Genomic DNA, 13,845 nt, shown 5'->3' with positions numbered 1-13,845 from the left:
GGCTCTCTTAATGTTTTAAAACACTCCATTTGCTATGTCACTGACCAACTATGTCAGTGAACACTGACCAACATGCGAACTACATTTTAGCAAAGAGCAAGAAGATATGCGGTGTCTGGAGGAAAAGGAAATGGAGGGACTCTTGTCAAGAGAGTGCCCCCCCCCCCCCCACGCAGGACTGGAGGTCTGGAGAAGGTGGGCTGCCCGCATCTCACCCGATGGAATCAGCTCTGACCACCTGCTGTCCTAACGAAGCTGCCCAGGCGGTCTGCACAGTGTCCCCGAAACTCAGGTACATGTAGGACCCCAACCCTGAACAACTCGTCATAGTCTGCGCCTTGAGGACAATATTTCTCTTTGTGTCAGGGCCAGTCCCAGTTCCTGCCAGATGTCTTTAACAACCCGTGGCTTGTGCCTTTACCAGCCTCTGACTCCTTCTCTTCCCTGGAACCCTCTCAGTTTTACCTGAATCTGTGTCTCCCAAGTTGCAATTCCTAAGGCCCCCAAATAAAGCTCTCTGTTGTCTACAGATTATTTTTTGACAGGTGATCAAAACCCGTTAAAATAAGCTGGATATCACCCATTTTACTAAGGCTAGTGATGCACAAGACATGGATTTAACCTAAAAGTAAAAGCTTTTCTCAGGTGGAAGCGCCTATACTTCCTTCAGACCCCACCACCAGCCGTAAAGGGTCTGGTGTTAGCTCCAGAGGCAGCGAGGGTCGGGGCGCAGGGGAGGAGCGGGCTGCGTTGACAGAGCGCCTCCTACATGCGGCTCCGTCCGCCTGTGCGCTTCACAGACACACAAAGAGAAAGCACACGGTCTGCTCCGCGGCACACAGCCGCTACGAGACCGCCCCGGATTTGAACCTGTCCTCGTGCTCCTGAACACGGGGCACCGTCCCTCAGCAGAGTGCCGTTGGGAGGCTTCCACCGGGGCGTTTCTGAGTGGGGAGGGGAGGGCCAGGCTGCGTCTGTGTTTTCAAAGCATGACATCAGCATGGGGCTTCCCTGGAGGCTCAGCTGGTAAAAAATTCTGCCTGCAATGCAGGCGACCCAGCTTCCACCCCTGGGTCAGGAACATTGCCCTGGAGAAGGGCATGGTTACCAACTCTGATCTTCTTGCCTGGAAAATTCCAGCACTTGAACTGCATTCTTATCCCCCATCAGCATTGTCTCCTCAAATGAGACATGCAAACGTCAGCGTCAGCATTGTATTGTACCTTCTGAGGGAGTCTGGCTGGGTCGGCACAGAGGAGGGCGGGGGAGTGGTCTCTGCCCCCCTCACGGGCTGAGACAGCTTAAATGGGAGATTTCCCATCTCCTGTTTTTGGCAGAATCACTCAGTTCTGCTACTTACCTGAAGAGGCAAAGAATTATGCTTCCTGTTGTAAGGGAGATCAGAGAGGCGCTGTAGCCCAGGGTGTAAATGGCCTTCACCAGAATGTAGAACGTGATCTGAAAGAGAAGGAGATGCATCTGTGAGCCACAGCGGGGCCCTCCTCCTCGGGATGGGCTGGGGGGCTGCTGCTGCTGCTGGGTCCTGGAGTTCCACCTCTGCCCTGAGCCAGAAACGACACTCAACACCCACCTGCTCCCTTCCAAGGCACCGTGAATGACTTGGCCTGGTCTCCATAAGGCAAACCTGTCTGGAGAGTGTGAGCTGGGGAACCTCAGGAAGCCAGGACAGTGGGTGGCACCTTTGGAGGGGCCTCCAGGCCTGCCCAGAGCTAGGGGACCGGATGCGGTCAGCCCTCCAGACGCAGGGACCCATCTCTGCAGCTCGTCTTCGCCTCTAGGGGGAGAAGCCCACCCAGGTGGGTGCTGGGCCCAGCTCGTGGTCTTCCCTGAGGTCACCCTGCCCACGGAAATGGCCACTTTCAAGCAGAACCAGGCGGGTCTGACCCGGGAAGACCAGGCTGAGGCAGGATCCTGCCTTCTGTGGCGCATGGCTCCGGGCTCCCTCTGCGGACCCCTGGTGTGATCGGGGTCTCAAGTGCATGGAGACGGCAGAGCTAAGAGTGAGAGAAAGCAGATCCTGCCTCCGGTGACCCGGAGGCTCACAGGTTAGCCTGTGTGGGACGAGTCGCTTTCTGTGGCCTCGAGCCTGCGAGGGAGGAAGCAGGGACACACTGGGGCTCGGCAGCGTCCTTGGAAACCCGGATTGGAGGGTCTGTCCCCACTTGTTGCCCTGACGCGGGGTCACAGGCAGGACGGGCATGTTTGGAGGACGTATTTCACACCCACCGAAACACAGGAAACGACGTGATGAGCACACACGCCTGCAAACAGGCCCCAGGAGCGAAGCCACAGCTGAGTAAACGGGGGGTGCCTGGGGACCCTGCCCAGGCCCGACGCCCGCGGACCCTGCCAGGGCCCGATGCCCGTGGACCCGCCCCAGGCCTGATGCCCGCGGTGCACCTTTAGCACACGGGTCCGCTCCCGGGTCTCCGCGGGGTCGCGGGTGGTCTCCTCTCCTGGAACTGCCTGCCCGCCGGCCGTGGTGCTCGCCCTGTGGTGCCCGTCGCCTGTTCGTAGTTACCTGCCTCCTTTATTATTGTTCAAACGGTGTGCTGCGTTTTCCCTTCTCGACCTTTTTCCTCACATGTTTCCTGATTCTCAAGGCCCCCTCTGCTTTCTGCATCCCTCGGAAGCACACTCCTCAGGCTCGTCTGATGGGTCTGTGGCTGTGGACCCATCAGGCTTGTTTTCTGGACAGCCTCTTCCCCCTGTGTTTCTGAGCGCACCCTGTGCTGGATCCCGAGAGTCCCAGGTGGGGGAGGAGCCCACGTCCGTGGGGTCTGCGGGGGGCAGCCTGTCTCAGACTCTCAGCGGCTGGGTGTTTTCTGGGCTCACCGCAGCTGCCTGACTGGGGCTGGCCCTCTGTCCACAGTGCCTGGGTGGCCGGGGTCTGACCGTCCTGCCGGGGCTGTGCTCACAGTGACACTGCCCCCTCATCCCAGGGACCCTCCACGACCTGCCCCCTCACCCCTCTGCTGTCCCGGCAGTTTCTTTGGACTTATCCTCCCCGTTCCAGAAATTTCTTTTCATCTGTATCTGATTTTGCTTTTTGATGAATCTATTGACTTTCATTTTAAAATCGAAGTGTAATTGATTCACAATGTTGTGTTAGTTTCAGATGGACAGCACAGTGATTCAGTTACACACACATATTCGTTTCCTTTATAGGTTATTACAAAATGTTGGGCATAATTCCCCTTGTTGTTTATCTGTTTTACAGACAGTAGTGTGTGGATCTTAGCTCCAAACTCCTAATTTATACCTTCCCCCATCTGCTTTGCTAACCACAAGTTTGTCTTCTGTGTCTATAAGTCTGTTTCTGTTTTGTAAATAACTTCATCTATATCATGTTTTACATTTCACATACAATTAACACTATATTACATTTGTCTTAGTTCACTTAGTATGATAGTCTCTAGGTGCATCAATGTTGCTACAAATGGCATTATTTCACTCTTTCTAAGGCTGAGTGGCATTCTATTGTACGGATGCTCCACCTCTTTATCCGTTCACCTAGTGATGGACCAACACTGTTTCTAAGCCCTGGTTACTGCAAACAGTGCTGTGATGGACATTGGGATGAATGTTTCTTTCCTAATCAGAATTTTCTCCAGGTACATGCCCGGGGTGGGGTTCCTGGATCCTATGGGAGCTCCATTTTGGTTTTTAAAGGAACCTCCATTCTGTTCTCCATCGTGGCTGCACCAGCTTACACTCCCACCAACAGCGCGGGAGGGCTCCTTTTTCTCCACACTCTCTCCCCATTTATCATTTGTAGACTTTTTAATGATGGCCATTCTGAGCAGGGTGAAGTGATACCTCTTTGTATTTTTGATTTCCATTTCTTTACTAATTAGCGATGTTGAGTGTGTTTTCACGTGCCTGTTGACCATCTGTACGTCTTCTTTGCAGAAATGTCTAGGTCTCCTGCTCATTTTTTTATTGGGTTGTTTGTCTTACAGTTTTTGGGTTGCATGAAGTATTTGTATATTTTGGAAAGTAAGCATATGTCAGTCTCATCATTTGCAAATATTTTCTCCCAGTCCATAGGTTGTCTTTTCATTTTGTTTATGCTTTCATTCACTGTGCAAAAGCTTATAAGCTTAAGTCCCACTTGTTTATTTTTGCTTTTATTTCTATTGAGTTGGAAGACTGATCTAAGAAAACACTGCAATGATTTATGTCAGAATGTTTTGCCTATGTTCTCTTCTAGGAGTTTCATAGCATCCTGCCTCATATTTAAGTCTTTAAGTCATTTTGAGTTTATTCTTGTATATAGTGTGAGGCAGTGTTCTAACTTCATTGATTTATATGCAGCTGTCCAGTTTTCCCAATACCACTTGCTGAAGAGACTGCTTTTTCTCTATTGTATATTCTTGTCTCCTTTGTTGAAGGTTAATTGGTCATAGATGTGTGGGTTTATTTTTAGACTCTCTGCTCTGTTTCATTGATCTATAGTTCTGTTTTTGTGCCAATACCATGCTGTTTTGATCACTGTAACTTTGTGGTATTGTCTGAAGTCTGGGATGGTTACGCCTCAAGCTTTGTTCTTCTTCTCGCGCATTGCTTCGGCGATTCTGGGCTGTCCATGGTCCTACATAACTTTTGGGGCTGTTTGCTCTAGCTCTGTGGAAGATGCCACGGGTAGTCTAATGCGGGTTGCATTAGATCTGCAGTATGGTCGCTTAATGATTGTTCTTCCAGTCCAAGAGCACGTGGTTTCTTTCCATTTTTAAAACAGTTTTCAATTTCCTTTATTAGACTTTTATAGTTTTCAGCATATAAGTCTTTCACCTTCTTGGTCAGTCTTTGTGGTTGTTCAGGCCCTAAGTCATGAATGACTCTCTGCAACCCCATGGACTGCAGCACACCAGGCTTCCCTGTCCTTCACTGTCTCCCGGAGTTTGTTCAAAGTGATGTCCATTGAGTCAGTGATGCCGTCCAACCATCTCATCCTCTGTCGTCCCCCTTCTCCTACTGCCTTCCATCTTTTCCAGCATCAGGGCCTTTTCCAATGAGTCAGCTCTTTGTATCAGGTGGCCAAAGTATTGGAGCTTCAGCTTTACAACCAGCCCTTCCAGTGAATATTCAGGGTTGATTTCCTTTAGGATTGATGGTTTTAACTCCTTGCAGTCCAAGGGACTCTCAAGAGTCTTCTCCAACACCACAGTTTGAAAGCATCAATTCTTTCGTGTTCCACCTTCTTTGTAGTCCAACTGTCATATTAATACACAACTACTGGAAAAACCATGGCTTTGACCCTATGGGCCTTTAATACACCATGTAGGTTTGTCATAGCTTTTCTTCCAAGGAGCAAGCATCTTTTCATTTCATGGCGGCAGTCAATTCCTGCAGTGATTCTGGAGCCCAAGAAAAGAAAATCTGTCACTGTTTCCATTGTTTCCCGTCTATTTGCCATGAAGCGATGGGACCGGATGCCATGGTCTGAGTTTTAATGCTGAACTTTAAGCCAGCTTCTTCACTCGCCTCTTTTACCCTCCTCAGGAGGCTCTGAGATTCCTCTTCACTTTCTGACATTTGAGTGATGTCATCTGCATACCTGAGTTATTGATATTTCTCCTGGAAATCTTGATTCCAGCTTGTGATTTATCCAGCACAGCATTTTGCATGATGCACTCTGCATAGAAGTTAAATAAGCAGGGTGACAATACACAACTTTGACATACTCCCTTCCCAATTTTGAACCAGTCAGTCGTTCCATGTCCAGTTCTAATTGTTGCTTCTTGACCTGCATACAGGTTTCTCAAGAGGCAGGTAAGGTGGTCTGGTATTCCCATCTCTTTAAGAATACTCCACAGTTTGCTGTCATCCTCAGAGTCAAAGGCTTTAGTGTAGTCAATGAAGCAGATTTTCTAAAAGAATTCCCATGCTTTTTCTATGGTCCAGCATATGTTCGCAATTTGATCTTTGGTTCCTCTGCCTTTTCTAAATCCAGTTAGTACATCTGGAAGCAGTTTACATACTGCTGGTCAGTTTTATTCTTCAATATTTTGTTTTTTTGATTCAATATTTAAAGAGGTCATTTAAAAAATTTCTCTTTCTGATATCAATATTTCACTGTTAGCATAAAGAAATGCAATAGATCTGTATATTTTACTTTTCATTATTTTAGGTCTATTTTTTCCCCCTCAGAGCAGGTCCTTTTTGGAATATCTTGTCTTTGGTTATTTTCAATTTCCTCCTTTAAAAAAACATTTTAAATGCACTTATTTGTATTCCGTGCTTGATGAGTCCATTGTCTCCAGTTGTGGGGATATGGTTTCACTGTCTGATCTGCTGACTGGCTCACCATGCTTTCTTGTGTGTGCGCGTGCTATGTCACCCAGCTGTGTCCGCCTCTGTGCAACCCTATGGACTGTAGCTGCCAGCTCCTCTGTCCACGGGGTTTCCCCGGCAAGCATACGGGGGTGGGCTGTCATGCCCTCTTCGAGGGGATCTTGCCAATCCAGGGATCAGACCTGCGTCTCTTGTCTCCTGCATTGGCAGGTGGGTTCTTTGTGTGGTTTGTACATTTAGGCCTGAGCTCACCTTTGGGGTTGGTTTACGGGAATTTGGGAGGCCTGGGCAAGGATTTCCTTCTGGGAGAACCTGTGTTTGCATCTGCCAAGCCCCCCAGTGCTGCCCAGTCAGGAGTGCTCTGCCTGCATGTCTTAGCTTAGAGTCTCTGTAGTGAGCAGCATAACAAGAAAGCGATTTGCAGGAAGGCACAGCTGGGGTGACAGATCCCGGGAAAGAGGCGGCCGGGAAGGAGGACAGCCCAGCGGGGGAGCTGGCAAAGGAATACTATGGGGAGCCCGAGTCCACTGGGATCAACCAAGTACAGTGAAAATAATACCATAACGTTTTTTGTTTACAAAATTGGTGATAATTGAAAGAATATGAAACTGCTGGGCTGTTAGCTAAATCACATCCATTCCCAGTGAAAATAAACATCAGCACATTTCACGGAAAGCTGCTTGACAACATAATTACAAACACTAAAAACACCCTTTTCATGCTTCATGTCCTTTAACCAGGAATCTGAGATTGTCACACAGATTTGTTTGGTTAAAATAATAAGATATTAGAAACAACCTAAGCTATGAATGACTGAGTAAACTCAGCACATTTATAAACAGAACATCACACTCCCTTAACAATGCTGTTTTTGAAGGATGTTGACTGACTTCAGAAAATGTTCATGATATATGATACTTTGTAAAACAGAAGAAGCAGGGTGTACATTACGAACAATGGTAACTCTGAAGTAAACACATGAGCGCAGGGGAGGGGCCAGGTGGGTACGCCCACGCCTTCCTCCTGGAGGGCCCCCCCTGATCACACTGCTGCACGTGTAGTCAGAGGAGCAGAAATAGGAACCGGTTACCCAGAAACCAGGCGCGAGAACAGGCTGCCCAGAGAGGTCGGTGACCGGCCTTCAGTCTTCAGTTCCCAGCAAAGCTACTGTTAAGTTCCTAAGGGAGAAAATACCTATTTTCTGTCATCTGTTAACACCCATAATCTGCACCACAAACCTCACGAAACAGAGCTGAAGGCGCAAATACTTGGGGGAAATGCAACGAGTCCAGTGCTCACCCCTCTTCTAACTCCTCTGAAATTAGAAGGCATTGCTCCCCTTCAGGGTGATGGATTTATCTAAATGCTCCTTTGTAATAATTTCTTGATACACAAAAGATTCATTCCACATGACTGGCTGAATTTAATATTCATTTGTGACCCAGTCAGGATAATACGATGACATCCCCAAACTCATGAACTTATGAATTTATGGAAGTCTTAGAACTAGACATCTAGTCTAGTGACATATGAAAAGGATGTTTTTAATATTTTAAAATATATTGTCAGTAAGGACTTGTTTTCCTGAAGCCAAGGAAAGGTGATCAGAGAACATGTAGGATACTCTGTAGTTCTTAACTCCTTTCTTTGTAAGCCCTTTGGGCACCCACTAAGCTATGGTCTGTGAAAAGTTAGCTCAGAGAATACACTACTTAGCTGATGTTTGATTGCATGGAGTCTGGAGTCAGATAGGCTGTGTCTGGCTACACTGTTGATGAGCCCGGCAGTCTCTGCCAGCCTCTGTCTGCACCCAAGACCTTTGCAGACCCTTTCAAGTGTTTGGAATTGTCCATCACCCTAACTTGTGTACTGCACGTGTTTGGACCCCCGTGGTGTCATGGGCAAAAAAATTACAGAGAGTATCTGTTGCAGATTTTGCTGTTTTCCCGGCAGTCCCAGTACGTTTTTCACTATCATTTACCAGAAAACCTTTACGTGTGCCCTGCAACGGTGTGGTCCTCAAGTTTATGTAATTGGGTTTCAGACTTGACATCACACCCCCAAATCCTGACCGGGGCATCTTAGGGTGGAAGGTGACCTCTGGGATCTTCCCTGAGGCTTCACCTAGGGGTGTCAGAGGATTCCATTGTGGTGAATGGAGAAAACGCGTTAAAAACAGCAGAGGAGCCTCGCACACAAGAGCCGTGGCCTGAGCCGTCCTCTGAGGCGACCGCTCTGTTCCCCACTGTGGGTAGACGTCTGCACTGTCCCTGGGCGCCTCTCCGGGACCGGTGAGGGGTCGGGCTGGCCTGGCTGCGGTTCTGCTACTGACGGTGTCCAGCGCGGGGCCCCTCGAGCGAGGCGGGACCGCTGTCGGTCAGCATGTGGGTCAGAGGCCACTTTACTCTGAACTGTTAAAACCCTGTCCTCCCGAAACAAGGGCGCAAACTAAAAACCCAGTCAGGCGGCTCATTCAGCCTCAGCCCTGGGTCAAGCGGCCGCTCCGCTTTGCTTTCCCGACGCTGAATGGATGGCGCGCCCGTGCTCTTCTGAAACAAGGGGAGGCCGGAGTTCTGGCTGCCAGTACCGTCCTGGAACAAAGCGACCTCGCCTGGTATCCCGGCGTCTCCGCCAGCGACGTGACTCAGCCCAGGGAGCCCTGCTGGGTCAGAGCCAGGGCCCCTCGCAAGGCAGGGTCCTGGTCCCTGCGTCTCCGTCTCCGAGTACACAGACTCAACGTACCCCATTCACATTCAATGCTGCATTCTTGTTCTCCCAGAGAGTCCTGAGATTCTCTAAGCTAGAGGCCTACAGGATGATTCCTGGGGGTGGGGGCGGGGGAGCTTTGCTGGGGGCGCCGCTCCTGAGCGGCTGAAGCTGCAGAGGTGACTATCAGGGGACAGAAGGGTGTCCCGGTGGGCCGAGGTGCCCCCAACGGGACACCAATGGGGGGCGAGGGGGGCGCGTTTCCAGGGCCTCATTGTGAGCCGCCCAGCAATACACACGTCCCGGCGCGACTCCACCAGGGGAGAGGCTGTAACGGTCACGTGTCACCGTCACGGGTTTGAGACGTCGATTTACTTGGGAAAATGCTCTACACTGTGTCCCCGTCATCGCGTCATCAGGGAGGGGGGAAACAGCCACGGAGCTTCCCCTTCTCGAAGCTTCGGAGCCTGGGGGCGAGGCGCCGCGGTGGACGCCGGGATGGGACCCTGCGCACTGAGCCGCTGAGGCTGCCGGGAGGAGATGCCCGCCCTCGCCCCGCCGGCACCCGCCCAGTGTGTGGGGCCCGGCGGCGAGCGCGTCCCCCGCAGCCCCAGCCGTCCACGCGCCTCCGCCGCCCGGAGCTGCCGGCAGAGTCCTGTGTGTGCCTGTGTGCAAACGCCGAGTCATAACTAAGCGACGGAGCCTCCGCACGGCCTGCCAGGCCTGCTGCGCGTCTGCCTTCCCCGGGACTATTAATAGCTCCCGTCCTCTCCGGAGAGGCCAGGTTTGGCCGATATTTTATACAGCCACCCTATTTATAACCCAGTAGTGGGTTATGCAATCAATTCCGAAGGTGACAACCAACACTTAAAAGAAGGTAGCATGGAAAATGTGGCTTTATGAAGTGTTTGTCTTGGCTCACAATGTGAAATGCATTTCTAACTGTGGATTTCAATCAGGAGTTGAAAGCCCCTTGGCTGGACCAGAGACTTGATCCGGGAAACCTCTGATTACAGCCTGGCTCGGCCCATCGCCTCACCCCGCAGCTGAGACACAAACACCCTGACTTATTCTCTTTTGAACCCGCGGAAGCCCCATGCTTTGTAACACAAAATATAATTCATTCTCCCAGACCTTTTGGTAATGATTAACCTGAGTACCTGGGGCCCTGGGAATGCAAAGGAAACCACCGTTGATACGCAGTGTCTGTCTCCAATGGGAACCACTTGATTAAAAGGCAGGCCCCTGTCTCTGCGGCACATACAACGTCCTTTTGGGTGAACAAGACTAACACAAACTCTGAAAAATGGACGAGTAAGCGCTGACCTGCGCTTCTAACTGCGAACTCAGAGCCAGTGGCCAAGGCACAGCAGGGGCTGGAGGGGCGGGGCGGGGGCCCCTCGTGGCTGGCGACCGCAAGGATGGATGGGGGACTGGCGCGGTGCGTGGGGCCGCTGGGGACACCGGGATGTCTCTGGGCGGGGGGCGGGGCCGTCCCGGCTCCACCCGAGGTATCAGTAGCGCAGGATACTCACGCCGCTTGGCAGCTGCTCCAAACACACCGGTCCTGCTGGGTCTCCCAGCTACTCCGAGAAGGCACCGCAGGGACCCTAGCACGCCGTCCTGTGGGGCGGCAGGCGGAGGGCGCAGCGGGCAGGATTTGCTGCCCACGGCAGGACGCAGAGTGGGCTGGCCAGCCCGGGGCCTTTCCTCGTGGTGGCTTCGGCGTGGGGCAGGATCCTGGAGCCTGCGGACCAGCAGCAGGGCCAGGAGGCAGCCTCTGCCTCCCGTGCAAGGAGGCTCCTGTTCTCACCTCAAAGATGGAAAGCTGGGGCCTCTTCATTTTAGGGGCCGCCAGAAACTACAGCCCCGCCCATCTTCAGGGCCTCTGGGCTAGGCTCAGGTTCGCGGTGAGGCTCACTGTCACGCTGGTAACAATCTTACTGTTGAATTTTTCTTCCTGAAGATCGTTGGCAAGTATTTTTTAAGACCCACCCATTCTGATTGGAAGATTCTAACTATAACCTAATCGTGATGGTGCTTTGCAGTTTACAGAATGTAACACAAAAGTTAATTCATTCTCTTCTTCCAGTGGCCTATGAAGGAGCAGACATATTCTTGCCACACTTCTCTTATACAGATGGGACCTGAGTCCGGGGAACAGTCCTAAAGCGCGGGGCCACCGAGGTGCAGGGTTGAGACTCCACCCAGACCCTAGTGTCCTCCCTCCAGAGGCCCCTCCCTGAGGGCAAGTTACCCATCTGTTTCAGCTTTTTCCTTTAAGAGGAATTGATCAGTTCTGCAGATAAGGACGTGGACGTCACCACTCAATCCGAACAAAGAGCACATTGAAAGTTAACAGCTCTCCTTGGTCCACAAGAGAAGGGAGCACATAGCACAGACAGCTGTCCCAAGCCTGGGAGGACACAGGAGCTGGGGCTTCCCCCAACAGAACCGCGAGACTGCCCGTTAAGCTGCAGGAATCAGCCACTGGTGCAGCGTAAAGGACAGAAAAGGATGTCAGCGAGCAGGACAAAACAGTCTAGAAACAGACCCACGTGATAGTAACTGGTCTGACAAAAAACTACAGGCAATACAGTGGGGCAAAGACAGCCTTTCCAACAAATGTTGTTGTGACAGCTGGACATCTACATGCAAAAAAATGAACCTAGACACACCCTTATACTTTCACAAAAATTAACTCAGAACGGGCTATAGCCCTAAAGAAAGTAGGAAGTTGCTCAGTTGTGTCTGACTCTTTGTGACCCCATGGGCCATAGTCCACCTGGCTCCTCTGTCCTTGGGATTCTCCAGGTAAGAATACCGGAGAGGGTTGCCATTTCCTCCTCCAGGGGATCTTCCTGACCCCGGGATCAAACTGGGTCTACTGCATTGCAGACAGATTCTTTACCATCTGAGCTATCAGGGAAGCTCCTATAGATGTAAAGGTAAAGTGCAAAACTGTAACTGTTAGAAAATAACATAGGAGAAAACCTAGATCCCCTTGGGTTGTGATGCTTTTTAAAATACAATGCCTACATGTATACCTATGACTGATTCATGTTGAGGTTTGACAGAAAACAACAAAATTCTGTAAAGCAATTATCTTTCAATAAAAAAATAAAATAAATACAATGCCAAAGGCACCCTTCATGAAAGAAATCATTGATATGCTGGACTTAAATAAAATTTAAAAATCTACCCTGTGAAAGAATTTCAGAGAATGAGAAGACCGGCCACAGACAGGGAGAAAATATTTGCAAAAGCATCTGATAAGGATTGTTATTCAAGACATAAAAAGAAGTCTTAATACTCAATAATGAGAAAACACACAACCCAATAAAAAATGGGACAGAGACCTTAACAGGTGCCTCTCCAAAGAACGGATCCAGGTGGCAAACAGGCAAATGACAAGATGCTCCCAGAAAGCACAGGTCAGGGCGTCAGGGCGGACAGACACCCTGAGGGCAGCGTCCACGGCGAGCAAGCGCGTTCGGACCCTGCACTCACTGGGGACCCCAGGGGTGAGCGTCCCTTCGCTGTGAAGCGGTGACTAAAGGCAGAGTTCTCCCTCGTGGGCTTGTCGGGGGATTCAATGAGCCAATCCATGCGAGAGCTGTAAACACTCCCAGTAAATGCCCGAGACATGATTTATGGCGCTTGGTTTGATTTTATAATGAAGACCATTTTTATGAAGAAAGAGGTCCTCGAGGTTGTTAATCCGCGCCCCGAGTCCTCCTGGGTCAGGCTCCGTCTGTGCTCGCTCCGCTTCACCCAGCGCCTCGAGTCACAGCCACCGCCTCCCCACGGGCAGCGTGGTCCCGCCTCCCGCACGGCCGCCAGCATCGTGCGGGGGGGACGGGGGGACGGGGTGACGGGCGCGCTCCTGCTGACCGCAGCTCCTCCTCCCATCTGCGGGGCTCAGAGGCGCCCCGGAGCCGACGGGGAGACGTAGGCTTTGCGCTGGGCCCCTGCGGTCTCTGCTGCAGCCTTCGGGACCTCTGAGGAACTGAACCTGAGCCCAGCTGGGCGCCCCAACAGCACTGTCCCGGGGGGAAGTGACCAGGCCCCCGCGCGGCAAGTCGGGGTCACCTGGGGACGTCACTCACAGGACCCCGAGGTCACTGTCCTCCCGAGGACGAGCTGAGGCTTCAGGAAGGAACAGGAGACGGGGGTCCAGACGGTCCCCACCACTGACGCCCCCTCAGCACAGGCTGACTCCCCGTGGAGACCGCACCCGAGCGGCGGGCAGCCTGGCCGCAGGCCGCGGGCGACCCTCCAGAGGAGCGGGTCCTAGGGTCCAGGGGCCCTGCCCCTGTCTGCACGGCCCCCTGTTTTCAGTCACTGCAGGGACCGCGCCTTTGTTGGTATGGACGCGTTAGAGGAAAATGGATTTTCTTTTAAAACCAAAGGTGACATTTCTGAGATTAAAAAGAAAGCAGTAGATATTTTGGAATGTTTTCTCCCACTGAGACCTATTTCGAGCACAGGGTTTATGATAAAGAAAAGGCGACAGAAAAAGAGGTCGGAGCCTGTGCTTTGCCACCGAGCATCCTGATCCTAGAAACACCAGGCAAAGCCCACAGGGAGCCGGGCTTTGAGGCGAGGGAAGGACAGAGAAAGGCTGGGGCCGGGAGAGGCTGGGCCACTCCACCAGAGCCGCCCTGGCTCCTCGGAGGGACGCACCCTGGGCAGGGGCCCAGACAGCAGTCAGACAGCAGCTTCGCAAAGACGTCTGGAGCTGGGTTACACCCGGGCTGCTCACACCCGAGGCGGCCCGTGTGTGTGTGTGGCCGGGGGCCTGCCGCTCGCCTTCCCCCA

The 13,845-nt window shown here is 51.7% G+C and overlaps 1 protein-coding gene and 1 long non-coding RNA gene across 2 annotated transcripts in view; one reads left to right on the top strand and one right to left on the bottom strand.

Annotated features, from left to right (window-relative positions):
- The window catches only part of VIPR2 (vasoactive intestinal peptide receptor 2), a 68,538-nt gene that overhangs the window by 24,282 nt on the left and 30,411 nt on the right, over positions 1-13,845 (bottom strand). Inside the window, exon 5 of the mRNA XM_070477979.1 lies at positions 1,361-1,458. Within this exon, the coding sequence (XP_070334080.1) occupies positions 1,361-1,458 (98 nt within the window). The remainder of the gene's footprint in view (positions 1-1,360; positions 1,459-13,845) is intronic.
- LOC110132705 (uncharacterized) lies at positions 9,676-10,157 on the top strand. The gene is made up of 2 exons (XR_002312572.2): positions 9,676-9,901; positions 9,984-10,157. It is a non-coding gene; the product is annotated as an uncharacterized lncRNA (long non-coding RNA).

Source organism: Odocoileus virginianus, chromosome 1 (assembly GCF_023699985.2).
Source record: "Odocoileus virginianus isolate 20LAN1187 ecotype Illinois chromosome 1, Ovbor_1.2, whole genome shotgun sequence".
Taxonomy (NCBI): Eukaryota; Metazoa; Chordata; class Mammalia; order Artiodactyla; family Cervidae; genus Odocoileus; species Odocoileus virginianus.
The sequence above is the reverse complement of the archived record's forward strand: the minus strand, read 5'-3'. Positions and strand labels throughout refer to the sequence as shown.